The following is a 17,303-nucleotide window of genomic DNA, read 5'->3' as shown; positions in this document are numbered from 1 at the left end:
CTCCAAATTAACAAATTCGGTTTTAGAGTCCACCCACTTTGTCCTGCAATTCATTAGACGCGTTCTAAGCTCTGTCAAGTGCATCCATTAAAAACACACTAAGCTGCCTACAAATATAAATGCACACACCAAAGGAGAGACAATGATATAGAAATTCCATGTGTAACCCTGGAGCACTTACAGGGAATATCCCGGTAGCCGTTCTCTAGCGCACGGAAGTAATTCATGAATTCTTGAGTGGGGATTTTGAAAATTTCAAACAAGCCAGTGTCTTGAAACAAGGTATAAGTTACCTAAACAAAGATTGGTATTAATTTAAGTCAGAAAGATGTACCAATGCATGTTTTGCTTTTTCAGCTTTAAAAATATTCTTGCTTTTAAAATTTTACTTAGCGACAGACATGGAAATCACTGAAATTCCACTAAAGATTATCGGAATGCTATTGTCATAAAGATATATTTAATACATTTTTAGCACAAAAATGTGGATTAATATGATCTTCTCAATAAAGAATAATAAAAGCTTTAATTTCATTACTGATAATTCTATGCACTGATAAAACTGATTTTTAATAATATACCTCAACATTTTTCATAAGACTAAATAAGTCATGCTTTATTCCATTAGTGACCTAAAAAGAAGAAACTTGTATTCTGACTTATTCAAAATTTCAAATTATTTACTTGTAACAGCAGAGTCATTAATAATAAAGAGAAAGAAACAACACTAGCTCCCCAATATTGTGGTTGTTTTTGAGACTTTGGCAAAAAGATCCTATTTCTTGTCTTTATTATGATTTATCTTGAGTGTTTTTAACAAAATAAGTTGGTAAATTACGAAGTATTTCAAACAGGTACTCAGAACTTCCATGTATGTATATGAACCATATATTATTCTTTACATGTAGAACTTAGTGTACTTCAAAGCTTAATGCTTCCCCAAGGCTGCAAATATTTAAAAAAAAAATAAATCAAGTCACTGCTACTCATTTTTATAAGTTTTTTTCCTAGACACAGGAGAGGAACAAGAAGTTCTGAAGCATGGGAGGTGCTCAGAGGAACACGAACTCCCAAATTAGGGGACACCACTCCAGAGTGGAAAACTAAGATACGAAAGAAAACTGTTTAGTGGTCAGATCAGAAGGTCCTTGATTGCTAAATCCACTCTAAAGAAAGAGGCAGAAGCTTCCAGATGACCTTGATGAAAGGGAGAAGCTGGGGAAGAGCAAACAGAATCCTACTCTTGCACCTGCCAGCAGGTTTGGCTTTAGCAAACATGAAACTGCACGGAAGAGCTTAGTAATAAGTCAGAAAGAGATAAAAGGGATATGACGTGCAGAAAGCAGCATGGAAAAAATCCCACTGTTTGTAGGATCAGGAGGCAAAAGACTGCCTCAAAGATCGTTTCTTTTCCCTCCCAGGTGTAGCACTGGCAGAAGTATTTTACTGAAATAAAGAAAAAAGCATTGGTTTCACAGAATAGTAATTCTGAAAGCGGGACATAATTTTGCACAGGAAATGGCAGACTATGGCAAAACCTAGTCAGTATGAACCTAACTTATTTACACTGAGAATAAAATTCAGAAAAAGTGGAACACATTCTCTATAGATAAGCCATTTTTTATGGTTTACAATGACATGGAGTACATGAGAAGTCATATTTCTGCTTTTCAAGATAGCATTCACATAAATGTTGACTGCAAAACTTCTTCATGGTTGCAATAAAGAACAGCTTTACATACCCTCCCTCATATAATAAAGGACAACAAACCTGGCTAAGGATCCTTCCAGACTGATCTCCCATTTCTTTTACAAGGTCAAAAACTTGGAAATTCCAATTGTTCATCTTCTCCATTAGTGAATCATGGTCTAATAACATTGCTTCTAATGTAGAACTCTGTTCCACCTGTATGAGATTAAGATACTTTATCATCTCTAAAATAACAATGAAAACTAATTTATCAGTTGTCTTGGCAAAAAAAAGCCTTGAAAATGATAAATCATTAGTGAATTTATTGAATGGTGCTGCAACTACGGTTATGAGAAAATTATAAATCAATATCGCAAATAGCACACTTAGAGGCTTGACTTTTCCTGCTCTGGGCAGCAGATTCCAGGGCTTTCTGAGATGGTGCTGAATTTTCCTTCTTATTTACTTTTAAACAAGATGAGTTAATAGAACAAAGCAAAACATATGCATAGGCTAACCAAAGATTTTCTGAGTTTTAAGAATAGGTTAATTGGACAATTAACCATACACCTGAAGTATAAACCCAAAATGTTAATAGCACTGTACTGAACATTCATTTGTAAGTCTCACTGCAACTGCTGCATCTTTCATAAACTTCCAAAAGAAAATATTAGCCAATCGGTGTTTGAGCATACCCTCTCAACATTAAATCGACACAAATCAATATTGACCAACAAAATCAATACAATCACAACCTTTCTTGTAATTTTTTAATGACGCTTATGCAAGGTAAACAATCGTTAACTGAAAATTTGAATTCCAACCATGCATCATAACCCTTTAGAAATTACTTTTTTAGCAATGTATAGGCCTCTTCACAGCAAGTTAGCAATGATAAGGAAATACTGAATTGAGAAAAGTTATAGCAAGTTTTTGGTTTTTTTTGCAATTACATGCTTACAAGTAGTTTATTTTGTGTTTGATCAATCATTTCCTTCCCTTCATCTTTCCTCTTCTCCATATGGTGGAAAGATTCTTTGGATACACTAGCACTTGCAATTTCACCTTAAAGAAAACACATACAGAAATTCTATATCAATAGCTGATTTGTAAATTACTACTGTTTAATCATTTTTAACTGATCATACAGATTTGTCACAAATATAAATAATAGCTTGTTTCTAAACCATTTTCTTTAAGAAATGTGCAAAAAAAGGTAGTAAAGGACAAAATTCATTAGACAAAACATATCTGAGGATTAAGAGAGATAAAATCATAGCTTTTATTTGAAAAAATTGGTTCACTGATTAGTTTAGCTTATTTGGTAGATCACTGGAGTACATGGGGCACAGAACTATAAAGGTATTAGTAGAAGCCTGCTTTAAAACCCTTACTATGAAGCAGGAAATATTTTGTTTTATTTTGATTATTCTAAAACACAAAACAAAATTAAATACATACATTAAAATATAGGAAAAACTATGCAGAAATAGTAAAATTTTAATTTAACTGGCTTGGGGGAAAAAAAGGCAGCAAGTTGACATCAAGTATTTGTCTATTTTGAAATCCCACCTGATTTTCTGTCTCTGTATTCTGCAAAGTCTGGTTCTGGTATTGGAACAGGCTTGAGTATCTGACGTCCACAGCTTACAGAATACATGAAAAATATTTACAACATTCAGTAACTTTCTTGTTTTGCTACTGCTGTCTTCTACTGAAAAATATCTGCAGATCACTTTTTTTAAAAAGGCTTGTGAAGGTTCCTTCAACAACTGACCTGAGTATTTTCTCCTAAATCTGGCACATATAGGTTTAATCTGTCCTTAGGTAATAATCAACCATCACCTCCCCCAGACTTCGACCCCCGAATTATTAAAGTACAGCTCATAATTAATAAAGTAATCAGAAACACAGAATCCAATTCCCAAGTAAGAAACCCTCCTTTTCTAAAACTCCATACAATACTGTTCCTCTACAATAACAGCTGCTGAGAAGGATGGGCCGTGTCAAAGCAGCAACATACACTCAGCATTGTTTATTTTCCCCTGAGTAACACAGATACAGATTATTATGAAATTTATGCCCTTTTTCAATCCTAGTAGGAGCATAGGTCTTGATAATATTTTTGTTTCATTTTAGTTGCATTCTTTCCAACCCATTTGAAGTGACTGAAATTATAACAGAGTTTACAGTACCTGCTACACATATAACCTACAGGTGTTTTAACTGGCTGCTGAAAATCTGGCGAGCTAGGTGTGTGTCCTGGAGGCTTGTGTATGTTAATGCTTGGTTTAGTGAGGAAATCAGCAGTGTCAGGGAACTCTACGGGTGACCAGTTGCTGAAAGCCCCACTGGAGACAGATCCATGGCTTGGTGAACCCACGGGACTCAGGCCAGGAGAAGCACCTTCCAAAACAAACATTACACAGGGTTCAGATGACAATGAAGTCGTCGGTGTTTACAAAGACTGGATTTAAACAATGAGGGACATGCTGATGTTATTTTAGTGCTATGCTTACATGAGAAAAACCTTTGATGTACCATTCTGTTATTACAAATTGTATGATCCTACCTGCTCGTCTGGGACCCATGTGATGAGTCAAGGTCACAGAGGATGATCTTTGCTTTGGTATTGTCAGCAAGTTTGCACCAAAAGACCCATTTGAGTGAGATCCTTGGCTGAAAAGAAAACAGTAAGGAATTTTTTTTTCTTTGTTTCCTAGTTTGTTTTCCACTTTTATTAAATAAAATGCTTTAAAAATAGCTACACTGCCCTGTAACAGGTCTGCCACCATTCAAGGAAAAGAGAATACTACATAGCAATCAAATTTAAAACCAGCTAGAAAATATATGTCAACTATGTGAAATAAAAACTGCTGTGTACTGATTCAAAGCAACAAAAAACTTAACACAGTCCTAAAATGATGCAGTAAAGATACTCAGACAATGTGTGACAGGTTTTACTTTCTAACACGCTACCTTCCTTGGACATTTGAAGCAGACTGTTTCCTAACAGATCTGAGAATTGATTACTTCGGAAATACAATGAAAACCTTACACAGCCAAAGAAATTTTGGACATTCAATTAATTATTTTATGTATTATAACCTGAAAACTAAAGCTGCTCTTGACATCAAAGCGTGTTTTGCGTCAGCGGCCAAGTCCTTCTACTCAATTGCTCAATCCTGCCATCTGCTGTTCCAGGGACCAAATTTCACTCCGTAAGTTAAAAATACATTTCCTTTCACGAACGAAAACGTTATATGCAATTAAAAATAACTGTATGTGTTTACTTCGAAGTGAAAAGAGTTTACAAAAAACTATTTCACCTCAGGAGGGGAAAATAGTATTTATCAAAACAGATTTAATCTTTCTTAAGCCAATCACAAAAAAAAGTCCAATACAGAAAAAATACTTGATCTCCCATCGCTAGTTTAAATACATGAATATTAAAAAATGAGTTCCAGAATAAACATGGATTTATTTCTGTGTATGCCCAGCTACTGGAAAGGGTCCAGTGGAGGCCATAAAGATGAGGACGGGTCTGGAGCATCTCCCATATAAGGAGAGGCTGCAGGAGCTGTGCCTGGTTAGTTGAGACAAGGCTGAGAGGGGATCTCACCAATGTTTATAAATATCTCAATGGTGGGCTGAGATGATGGTGCCAGACACTTTCCAGTGGTTCCCAGAAAGAGGAGGAGGAGCAATGGCCATAAACTGAAACACTAGAAACTTCACCTCAACATGAGAAAGAACTTTACATTTTGAGCTCATGTTTGAATAAAAAACCAAACAAAAATCTGCATACAAATAGAACAGAAGTTCCCAAGAGCTGTTTTTGAATAGTAAGGAAAGTAAGAAAGCCCTCTGTAAATGTACACTGACACTGCAGCAGAAGGGCTGAGCCTCAAATTGAAATCCCATGGTTGCTAAGGTTAAAGCCATTTCTCTGGTCCCTGATTATTTCCAGTGGATACAACTGGGGAGGTTCATCTGGACACTGGGCACCAAGTCAGCAAGAAAATATAATATTTTAATGACTACTTCTGCTCGTATTAGAATCTTCAATTATACTTCACACATAAACCACAATTAAGTTTTACAATGTAAAACCTTTAAAATCATATTTTATTCAAGGGGGAAAAAACATTGAAAGGGCCAAATTATTTAAGTGCTTCACTTTAATATTAAATAAAATAATGGTAAGTAAATTCTTGCACATGTGTATATAAATTTCCATCTACTACTAATAATTACCAGTTATCAGTATAACTCACAAGTTTTTTAAAAATATATCTGTTATAGTTTCCTTATGACCTATGTAGAACCATTAAGAAAAAAACCCAACAAAATACAAACCAAACAAAAAACAAACCAAGCAAACAACTAAAAAGCCCAAACAAAACCAACAAAACAAGAAAAGCAAAACCACATACATTTTTACAGACTTCAGAAGCAAAGGCATACTCATTTATACATTTAAATAAAATTAAATGTGTGAATTTTCACTAATATACAACATTTCACAAAAAGAAAAAAATAATTTTAATCCTAATTCAGAATGTTATCTTAATTCTGGAAATAAAAACTCTATTTGCACCATATTTACTAACAAGCAGAGAAGAGATTATTACCTCCAAGCATCTTACACCTTGCTTGATGACTGGAGGAATAATACACACAACAGTGGCAACCAACCACAAGAAAATTGTCTCACCTTTTTAATTATGTATGGGTATATGAAAGTTGGCAAGTAATACATATATTTAAAAAAAAGAAGGAGGAAGTCAGTACGAGTCTAGAGACTAAACTAGTTTGTTTTGCAATCATGTATGTTAGACTTTTTTTCTGTTTCCTACTCAAGCTTATATCAAGGCCTACTTATTATGACAGAGCACACTATTTAACCTCAAAATGACCTGATTTCTACATAAGATCAACCAGAGTTACAAAGCATAGTACATAATTAACTTTTCCAGTTTATGCTGGCAGAATTTGGAGACTTAATTCACAAGATGTTACATCAAATACTTCTGCCAAATCCCAGCTTTACTATTGCCCTTAAAATGCTGTTCAGTGCTTACCTTGGTGTGCTATACTCCTGATGGGATCTCTTGCTAATGTTACTCCGTTCCCATCGAGATGATGTTGATTCTATAGGTGACAAGCCAGAAACTCCTGAGGATCGTCTCAGCTGTGGGGTAGGCAGGCTGCTCCTGCTACTTAATCCCTGTTGAGTAATTTGACCATGGTTAAAATCCATGAAAGTAAAAGCAGATGTTAAAATTTTATTTATGGTTTGTAAGGGCTATTTATTGTTAATTTTTCTAGTGAAACAGCTGATGTGGTACCTTACCACAGGCATGGTATCTTACTCCAGGTGGGGGTCTCCCAAGGGCAATAAGGCCAGGACATAAGAGATGTGCATACTCAGGGGTTTGCCTAGACAGCTTTTACTTGCCTATTCTGTGAAATCTGTTAAAATCATGCTAGTAACAGCAGAAATTCACCCATCTGGCAAGCATTCCACTGTCATACACTAGGAAACCTGAGGACAGTTCTAGGGACAGTCCTGATGGAAGTGGCAAGTGTTTCTGTTGCAGGGTAGCCTTGCAATGTTTTTTTGTTTCATATTTAATTTTTTTTTTCTGAATACTGGGCAGTTCACACTTCCAATAAACCCAGGGAGAAGGGTTAGCATTAGATAACCAGTTATGACTAGCCCAAGGACTGAAGCCCAGTTTCAGTTACATTCTTTTCCTTGTTTTTGATTCCTTTCCTATCAAGGAGAACAGGCAGTTCACTGTTGAATCATAGAACAATCTGTGTGGGAAGGGACCTTAAATATCCTCTAGTTCCAGCCCGCCCTGCCATGGATAGGGACATCTTTCCCTAGACCAGACTGCTCACAGCCCCATCCAACCTGGCCTAATACCTGATCTAATCCTGCCCTCTTTCAGTCTGAAGCCATTCCCTCCCTGTCCTGTCACTGCATGTTTGTGTAAATAACCCCTCTCCACCTTTCCTGCAGGCTCCCTTCAGCTCCTGGAAGACCACAAGCAGGTCACCCCAAAGCCTTCTCCACCATGAACAATCACAATTCTCTCAACCGTGCCTTGTATGAGAGGTGCTTCAACCCTCTAATCAACTTGGTGACCCCCTAATCAACCTGCAAATTATAACTGAACACACTTTGGAAACCAGTCAGAGAAGAGAAATAAAGATACACATAATCCACAGGGGAAAAAAAAAAAAAAAAAAAGGAGGAGACCTTTTTATTCCAAATCGGAGAAAGAGAGAATGGGAACCTTCCAAGGTCATCCATTTTGAAGAAACACTTTCATAATATTTTCTTTGCTGTGCTATAACCTGGAATTTTTGCTCACTTACTTGCTTTCTAAAAGCAAAAGAAATCTTTCTCTTGCAGTAACTTACAAGGGGGAAATATTTGGGCTTACTCTTAAACATACACCAAAACCAAACAATTACTGAATGATCGTGCCAAGCACTAGGCAAATTTCTATACAGAAACCCCCCAAAATTTGACGATAAAGTTACTTTTACGAAGGAGAAAAAGAGAATAGCTGCAAAACCCATAATATTTCCATCTCACAGACTCTATAACTGGTCTCCAGCAGTGAATATTTTTCATTTCACACTATTTTGACTAGCTATTAAGAAATTTTAAAAAATAAAAGGCATGCCAATCCTTAGCAGCTTTTAAAGAACTGTACAAATTAAAACATGCTGAATGACTGCAATCTCTGCCCAACTGATTCCTGCAGGGATCCATGTGACATTACAAGGAATTTCATACTGCAGTGGCTCTGCAGGATCTTCCACAGAGTAACCTGTAGACAATTATGTTTCCCCCAAAAATATGGTTCCCAACAGACATTTCACAGGCTGAATCCAGCTCCAGAATACTAAGCCAACCAGATGATCAGTTTGGGCCAGGTTGCCCACTTCCTGGAAACATAAACAACTACAGGGCATGTCCCACAGCAGCCTCCACAATAAACAGGCTCAAGCTGTCAATACTGGGCTGGAATTATTAGCTCTGATGCTCTGCAGCTGAGCTTCTATATTGTATTTTTTTTTCCACCACATTCCTTAGCATTTCATGTAGTAACTACAGTCTTGCTTTCACTTATTAACCTCGAGTAATGGAGAAGTGACAGTAGATTTTACACTGGTCTCATAAATTGATTTGCTGAAGAAAAAGAAGGGATAATTTTCCTTTTACATGGCTGATTTGCTTCTGTATGATGGCTGGTTTGCTGTCCACAAGAGTAAATTTCTTGGGGAAAAAAAGGTCAATGAAAAAGCCACACTGACAGTAATGGTTAGATAAAGAATGTGGAAGAATCAGATCAGCCCTGTTTGTCCCATACAATGAGACTATAACATCTTCAGTTTATATTTGCTGGTATTTTGAAGAATGATATGGTCAGGGTGCAGACCACTGCTTGTACCTGTCTGTCCATCAACCACTTGAATTTGCATTTTAGTACCTATCTCCATTTCAATTCAATGAGTTTTCACAGCTGCTCCCTTTTGACCTTAAACATTGTCCACGGGTACTCAGTAGAGAACCTGCTACACATACAGGAGCATTCTTTCTAGATGAATTTTCCTTTATCTATTTTTTTTTTAATTGCAACACACACATGAATGAAAATGAAAGCCACATGACCTTGAGCAGCTTGCGGTCCTTTTCAGCAGGATCCTCTATTTCAGGGCAGGGGAAGAACCCAGGAAAGGGTGTGAATGGGCTGGCCTTTGGCCTGCACGCTCCTGAGAAAGCACCAATGAGGCTGTTAATGCTTCGAAGAGAAGAGATCACATGTGGTGGGAGACACGGGTCACTCAGGAGCTCCGTGAGCATGTTCCGAGCCTCGTGCAGTACCGAGACATCCACTCCATTCCCACTGCCAGCACTCTGGAATAGATGGAAATGTTGCAAACTATTAATATGTCAAAATACTTCACTGCGTTCTTTGTTTTAAATAAGTATCTTCTGCATTGCAAATGTTGCAAAGATAAATTTGAAAAAATCAGTGCAACATAATTTCTTCTGAATAAAATATATATAGACATTCAGACAACAGTTCTGCAGGGTTTTTTTCACAAAATAAAAAATAAGTCACAATTCAACATTAGCTTTCAGTTTATTTTTCTCTATTTGAAATCTGTTGGCAATTTGTCTCTGTTTTCATTACTTTGTCTCAGCATTAAACTTGGTATCCTTTCTCTTCCAACAATATCAACAAATTTTGGCAGTCAAACTGTTAGAGCCCCTTACAGAGGTACAATTTCCACAACCTTCCAATTTTTATTAACCCTGATTCTACTGAAAGAAATTATAAAAAAAATTGTCCAAACAAAAGTGATTAGTTTTAATTTTTTAATTTTAATTCTCTGAACAGGAATAAGAAGAGCTTACCACAATATAAGAGACAGAGATAAAAATTAGGCAAATAGAGCATCAACAGAAGAACTGAAATCTGACAGTTTGAACATTTTTAAACAATTTGACGGTTTTGAACTCTTAATTACATTTCAGAAAAAAACTCAAATTCGTAATATACTGACCTGGTAATAGGGCTTGTAGCATTGCTTCAAATCCCAATCCCAAAGTATCATCTGTAAAGGTTAAAAAAAAAAAAAAAAAAGAAAAAAGATTAATAGGTGATGTGCTGATGTTGGAAAACAGCAATGGCTTAAATTTTGATTATATGATGCAATGAGAAATGTTTCTCCGTTCATTTTTTTCATATATAATTTGGGCCATATTCTCAGTTAATGCTACCCAACAAGAGCCCTAAAGAAGAGTTTAAAAGAATTGCATGCAACAGAGATATCACGATCACAGAATAATATGGCCTTATTTCAATATTTTTAGATTGCTTATAAATCATTCAACATGCACATTAACTTTGGTGATGATGGTGCTTTCCTGCTTCTATTCACCTCAACCTACAAAAGCAAATCTAGCCTAAAACCACCAAAATATTTTTCTTTCCAGAATCATTCAAACAGAAGCAATTTTTGTAAATACAGCGAGAAAAGCATTACATTAAATCATGTACTTTTAAAGGGAGGCAAAAATTTCTCCAAAAAGAGGTTAAAAATTGGTACTTTAAAAAACATTTTCTTGCAGAAGGTTTTGTTAGGCTTTGCTTGAACATGGCTACAAAGCCCCATGTTCTGAATAACCTCACTAAACCCACCAAACCCACAAAAGAACGTCAGCAACACAAACTGAAGATGCTATCAGCTTCAAGTACGTCAACAGTACTCACTTAATTTGTCTTCTATACTGACAAAAAATGAAAACAACATACAAGAAATGAAATTCAGATGTCTGTTCTGTTTCAAAAGCTTTCAATCTTCATGACTTCTCGACAGATTCTAATTATTCTCTGATAAATTAATCCATTTGCAAAATGTGTATTCACAAATTAAACATAGCTTTTCGCTTTTTTTCATAGCTACAGAGCAAAAACAGCATGCCAATACCCCACTTGCTAATTCATATTTTGCAATCCTGGAAGCTCTTTTGCTTATTTTTATAGGTGAGAACTAGGTATGTTTTTGTTCCTCTAGGACTAACAGCACTTCCATGGAGAAAACACAATGTTTTGGTGCTTATCCAGAGGAAGGTCCAGAAAGTGTCGAAAAAGAAACACAGGTGGGGACATGCCAGCAGTCCCAGGCAAGGGAGGCACTTAAAGGATCTTTTTCTTTTCAGTTATCTTCACAGAGATGCCACTAAACCATGTTTAAAGTTAATAGTTATGACATCCACTTGCTCGGAAAACTGAAGAGATCTGCCATGAAGCATGTGCTTGAACTGGGAGTAAGTTGTGCTCTATCAGAAAATCATACAGGGTAAAGCAAGCAGATCAAGAATTAAGAATTTAGGTATTTGAGAGTTTGGGGGATTTTTTAAGGGAATAATCTAGCTACCATGTTTGTTTGTTTGTTTAGTTTTCTTTTTCTTATTTTGGCTTTCTGTCTCTGACAAACAGTAAGATAACGACCAGCATTCTCTGGCCATACCCACTTTGCCATGATGCATTTTGTTTTTGCAACATGTTGTCAGACGGGGTTGGTCTTTTTCATTTGTTTGTATGTTTGAGTGGTTTTATTAAATTTTCTTCATTGTGAATGAAGCTTCTCTTTCAAGACTGACGTTTCTTTGCTGTATTGAACATCAGTAAATCTTTTGGTTTCATTCTGTGCTCGCACACAGAGACTGCATTAATCTGCTTCATTAACTTTTGCCTCAGTCAGCAGCAAAGATCAGCTGTCCACATGGGTTTTGTTAGTTGTATTAGTAACCTTTGATACTAATGGGCACCAGGGTTGCGTCAGCTCGCTTGTAATCTTGCAGCCTCCATTAGGGGACACAAAAGAGGTTTCCTTTTCATTTTTCTTTTAAATATGTGGTATGTTAGCTAATTTTATTTATTTGCTACAAATAAGCTCACAATAATAATATGAAACCAGCAACTAAAAAACAAACTGAACAAACTAACAAACAAAAAAACAAACCAATAAACATCTTGCTTACTCCAGAAAATTTCTGAACCAAACCATTCACTTCAACTCCTTTATTATCCTTTAAGCCACATGTACACGTACACATGCTCACATAAGTTATAATTTTGGGGGTCAGTTTTTGTGACTAAAAAGGTTCAAAACCTTCCTTTTGGTTTTAGCCCTGCTATAGTAAATAAATAAGCTCTCTAGGGCCCATGCTCACCCAGTAAACACAATGCAGAAAAACCTTCTAATCTACTTTCAGTGCAAATAATTGTTTGATATTTCAAATGATGAGGCATCATTTTATGCAGAATTTTATTTAAATGAAAAATTTCACAGCTTGGATTCGTCACTGAAAATTTTCTGTTGTCATTATTCAAACCAGAAGATTTAATCTTCTCCTCCGATTCCAATTTACAGCAGAGAAACTAAAACAGTTTTGATAATAGATCTTCAGTTTACATGTACTTTGCTATCAGATTTTTCTTTAATTCATTATATATCATCATTAATTAGAAGCCATATCTTCTGAGAGAAGACAGTATATTAACAGAACTAGCAAGCTACCACAGTCTGTCACATTTTCAGGGGTCATTCCACCTGCCACACATCAAAGTAATTAACATGAACTGATAAGAAGTTTAGGAGCAATCTCTGCTGCTAAGCACGACTCGGAAAATCCCGCAGATTTCTAAACAATGAATATTTTTCCATAGTAAATCCGACTTCGTACATCTCCACACTCAGGAAACCCTCGGAGGTTAGCAGTGAGAGGGGGGTTACCTTTCCTTGGGTGCTGAGAACACACCACAAGATGGCACTCAAAATCCAGAAAGCCTTCCCACAAAAACAATTTCGGGAGAAAGCAGCAGAAAGCAGCAGCATATTCCTTAACACACCTTCTGCAGAATTGCCAGGGTTTGAAAGACAAGGAGGGTGACGATTTTAAAGGTTAACAGCTGATAAATTCTATTTCTCCGTTTAAAGAAGAATTTTCTCCTTAGGACTAAGAGAATTTTACTCTTTCTCTCCCTACATACCAGACTTAGTTTAAGCAGCCAAACTCCATGCCTTGCAAGTTAAATCGGGAATGCTAAACAAGCAGCATTTCTGGCATTACTTTTTGCTGAGAGCTTAGCAGCCGAAGTTTAAGTTCATTACCGTGCGTCAACAAAAGTTACAAAGTATTCCCAGAGTACCACTAATCTTACAACAGGAGTGAAAAGACACCATTTATTTTGACCTACTGTGAACAGACCAAGAGACCTTAAAATAGGTCTTAGGCAGAGCCTCAGCAATTTCTGATTTTGCAACCATGAGACTTGTTGCAGAAAGCTCTGTACTCTGTAATACTAAGATTTTGTAATCCATTGCACATAACGTTCTTCCCTCACCTCCTCCATCAAGAAACACCTTATCTAGGATGGACTTGAGTCATAAAAGTTCCAAGCTGCAACTTAGACCTCTGCTTAGTAACTCACACACTTTGGCTTTGAGTGTCCCTCGCCAGCGGCAACATCACAGCAACCGCACGTTTTGGAGCTCCTCTGAAAATCAAACTTCAGTGGGCTCTAACACTGCAGATGAAACTTCTAAAAGGGGGCAAAACCATAGCCATTCCCACCAGAAATGTGTATAGGAAATTACCAGTCAGTTTGGAGGAGTTCTCATAACAGCCTGACTCCAACCCCAGAGTCTTCCCAGTTTATCCAGACAGCCATGAACACTCTTTCCTGGTTTGATATAATTTCCTGACAAGCTGATCGAGGGTTTGGAGGACAGCTTCAAATAGGAAAAAAACCTAACAAAAACAAAACCCCACACATATACTATGCCTTGTTCTGTAACAGGCAGGGTCTGTATTACTTTTAACTATATAATTGAATCTATTTGGTCTCTGAAATAAATTTCAACATGGTTAAAAGAAGACAAGCCAGCTTACAGAACCCCTTTAAGGACAAGTGACTTTTCCCAATTTGGCCATCATCAGCCAGCATAGGTCAAACTGAAACTTGTCACTCAAAACATGCTAAGAGCCTCAAGTGAAGGAATTTGCACCACTGAAAATAAGGCTGAATAAGGTTTTTTAAAGGCTGAAAAAGTTGTTAAAGCTCAACACGTTCTCCCTAAAGTTACTGTTCTGAACAATGAAGACTATATTCTGCACTATGGGTATTCAGTCAGATGTCAGGAGGTTTCAAATTCCTGTCACTCAGTGGATATATGAAAAATTGACAGCAGGCATCAGGCCTATGTTTTCTCAAACAATAAAACCAATATTTCCATGCACTTCAGAGGAGTTCCCATGCTATTTGAATGCAAGAATATCAACCTAAGCATCACCAAAGCTTAAGGATGGCACTTTGGCAAAGCACACACTGTTAGCAGCATCAGAAGCACGTTAAAAAAATAACAAGGTAACAGCAACAGAGGCCTTCCCTAAAGCAGCTTCTAGCTCCAACAGCAGCAGCAAGGCAACACTATTTTTCACAAAATAATAGGTAGTAAGTGCTCCTCTGAGAAGTTTATAGTCTAAGTAAACTAAAAACAGATGAGAAAGGAGAGAAGACAATCAAGGCAAACCGGCAGGGCTTCAGGGGGTTTTGTTTTGTTTTTAATAACTTTTCCATAGAAAAGGTTATCTTTCCTATCACAGTGTACCCAGCTGTTCCGGGGCCTGGAATAGATGTGTCTCTCAGAAGAGTTGATGCCACAGAGGGTGGAGGCTTTTTAGATCATCTTTATACAACTACCACAACTCCATTTGTCTAAAGACCTGTTTGAGGAGTATTTTCAACTTCCAAAGGCTTAAGCATGACAAAAGATTATGTATTTTACTTTTGTCAAGCTGAAAATTACTACACTGTTATTACCACTGAAATTACTATATAACCACACAAGCATTTTTAAACCTTTTTAAAAAAAATTTCAAACTTAAACTAAAAATATATTTAACTAGATAGCTGTGCAATGATGGTTTTTAAAAATTTAACTTACAAAATCATATCAGCTTAGTTACTCCAAAATTATTTATTTGTGAAAAGTTAAAGTGAGAACAATACTAATGCTTTTGCAGAGATTTAAAATACATAGCTAAAAAAAGAATATTTCAGAGCTTTAGAAATCTAAAAATCAATTTTAAAAGTTGACTATAACCAACACTATTCAGCATTCCCCAAGCTGAAACTTGCACGCTGTCTAAGGTCACACAAAATGTTAAGATTTCTATCATTGTTATATGATTCTCTAAACCTAAAACAGGATTTTGTTTCAGTGATGATACTTTTTAGGAGATTCAAAGTGTGCTTTAATGCTTGTAACGAAAAGAAAATTTGTCCTATTTGAGAACATCAATTCCATTCCATGCTCCAAAATTTTAATGGAGAAAAATGAGGACAAAATTGAGTTTCTACTTCTGACTGAGTCTTTCATTGATCAAATATAAAGGATTCCTAGTTGCCAGTAGCATCTGTTTGACACCATTAGGCATTAGCTCCGTAAATAAGTATTTCCATAGCAACCAAGCATAGAATTAACTAAACAATGAAACCAACACCACAGCAACTTGATTCAGAAATCAACTCTGTAAAAAATCACCTCATTCAAAAGCCAAATTCTGCAACTAGATGAGAAATGAATTTATTGTAAAATATGAAAAATGTTGCGTTATATACCCATTTCTTTTCATGACTGCCTTTCAAACAAGATTGATCCATTGCTTTTATTTCTAGATTAGTCTTTTGTAGCAGCTTAAAATCAATTACCATTCTTTATCCATGTAATTTAATAACACAAAAAAAAACCCCCAAAACCGCCACCAAAGCAGTATACAACCTTGAAGTCTTAGGGGTCTTACTTATTATTAGAGGTCTTTTCCCTCTCTGTAGAGAAGGTAAATGTTGAAAAACAGTATGTTATTAAGTAGTTAAGTTGTATTCAGTATGAACTAAAGGTGATGCAACCAAAGAATGACTCTCAAAGTAGAGGCAACATTATTTAGACAACAAAGACAATGTTCTGTTGCGAAACTTGCAGGCCAAAACAGCAGCCACTTGAGTAGATTGTTGTGATCAAGACAAAATACAGCCCTCAGTACCATACCCTGGGCATTTAGAATCATGATAGTATTTCTCCACTCCCTAAACCTTCCCATGACAATAAATGGAAGAGGGAAAAAAACCTAGGGTATTTTTGGAACCCTAATACTTATCACTTCCTGACTCTATACACAATTTATTTATCCAAGGTTATAAAATGGCCAAAGGGTTGTGAAGTCTGCAGATAGCCACAATCTTTGAACAGAAGCTGTGTGTACTTTCTTGGTTCTGAGGTTTGGACACACATCCTGACGGAAACAGTCACATCCCCTATCCAACGACTCCGTTGTTGACTCTGCTGCACTCTTTTATGAAAGACATGACTTTTGCTTTTTTAAGAGCTCTGAAATCTTCCTCCAATGAAAAGATATTTGCTTTTTCCTAATTGCTTTAATTAACACTCTTCTATACACTAAATAGTACCTACAATTTATTTGGTGGCACGAATAAGAACAACACTGGATCATGCAGGTGTCTCGCCATCATAACGTTTCCAGCAGACTCCACAGTATCCTGATCTTCCCTACAAATATAAATCTTTGACAAGAGCTGCACCTAAGTAAACTTTAGTAAGTCACTTTAGAGTTTTCACAAGCTTAGTTACTATTTTCAGTAACTTTGCCCTCAGCACAGATACAAAAACAGAGCAAAAATGCTCCAGCATATGCTAAAGTTTCAAAGAAGCCTTCAGCAAGCTTATTCTTACAGCTAATACTACTCCCTGCAAACAGAAAAATATTCTTCTGTTTGGCTGGGGTTTTGTTTCTTTTTTTACATGTTTGTTTCATTTGGTTGTTTTTAAAAAGACATGCTACTTCTGCTTTTGTACCCAGGAGTATCAGCAGGACAGCGTCTACTTTGACTGCTGTAGAAAGTTCTCAGTTCTTATTGCCTGTTTTATTTGATCTGATCTTCTTTTATAAACATATATATATATATTTAAGATCTTTAAAGGTTTCAAAAAG

At 36.3% G+C, this 17,303-nt stretch overlaps 1 protein-coding gene across 1 annotated transcript in view; it reads right to left on the bottom strand.

The window, feature by feature from the left end:
* Positions 1-17,303, bottom strand: part of PDE3B (phosphodiesterase 3B) — an 83,742-nt gene that overhangs the window by 7,782 nt on the left and 58,657 nt on the right. Inside the window, exons 2-10 of the mRNA XM_063398064.1 lie at positions 10,286-10,336; positions 9,387-9,632; positions 6,775-6,920; positions 4,263-4,369; positions 3,886-4,096; positions 3,263-3,336; positions 2,652-2,755; positions 1,772-1,906; positions 182-293 (exon numbers count right to left, since the gene is read on the bottom strand). Of these exons, the coding sequence (XP_063254134.1) occupies positions 182-293; positions 1,772-1,906; positions 2,652-2,755; positions 3,263-3,336; positions 3,886-4,096; positions 4,263-4,369; positions 6,775-6,920; positions 9,387-9,632; positions 10,286-10,336 (1,186 nt within the window). The remainder of the gene's footprint in view (positions 1-181; positions 294-1,771; positions 1,907-2,651; positions 2,756-3,262; positions 3,337-3,885; positions 4,097-4,262; positions 4,370-6,774; positions 6,921-9,386; positions 9,633-10,285; positions 10,337-17,303) is intronic.

The sequence above is a fragment of the Prinia subflava genome, chromosome 5, assembly GCF_021018805.1.
Source record: "Prinia subflava isolate CZ2003 ecotype Zambia chromosome 5, Cam_Psub_1.2, whole genome shotgun sequence".
NCBI classification, from domain to species: Eukaryota; Metazoa; Chordata; class Aves; order Passeriformes; family Cisticolidae; genus Prinia; species Prinia subflava.
Note: the sequence above shows the minus strand (reverse complement) of the source record. Positions and strands in the feature narration are given on the sequence as shown.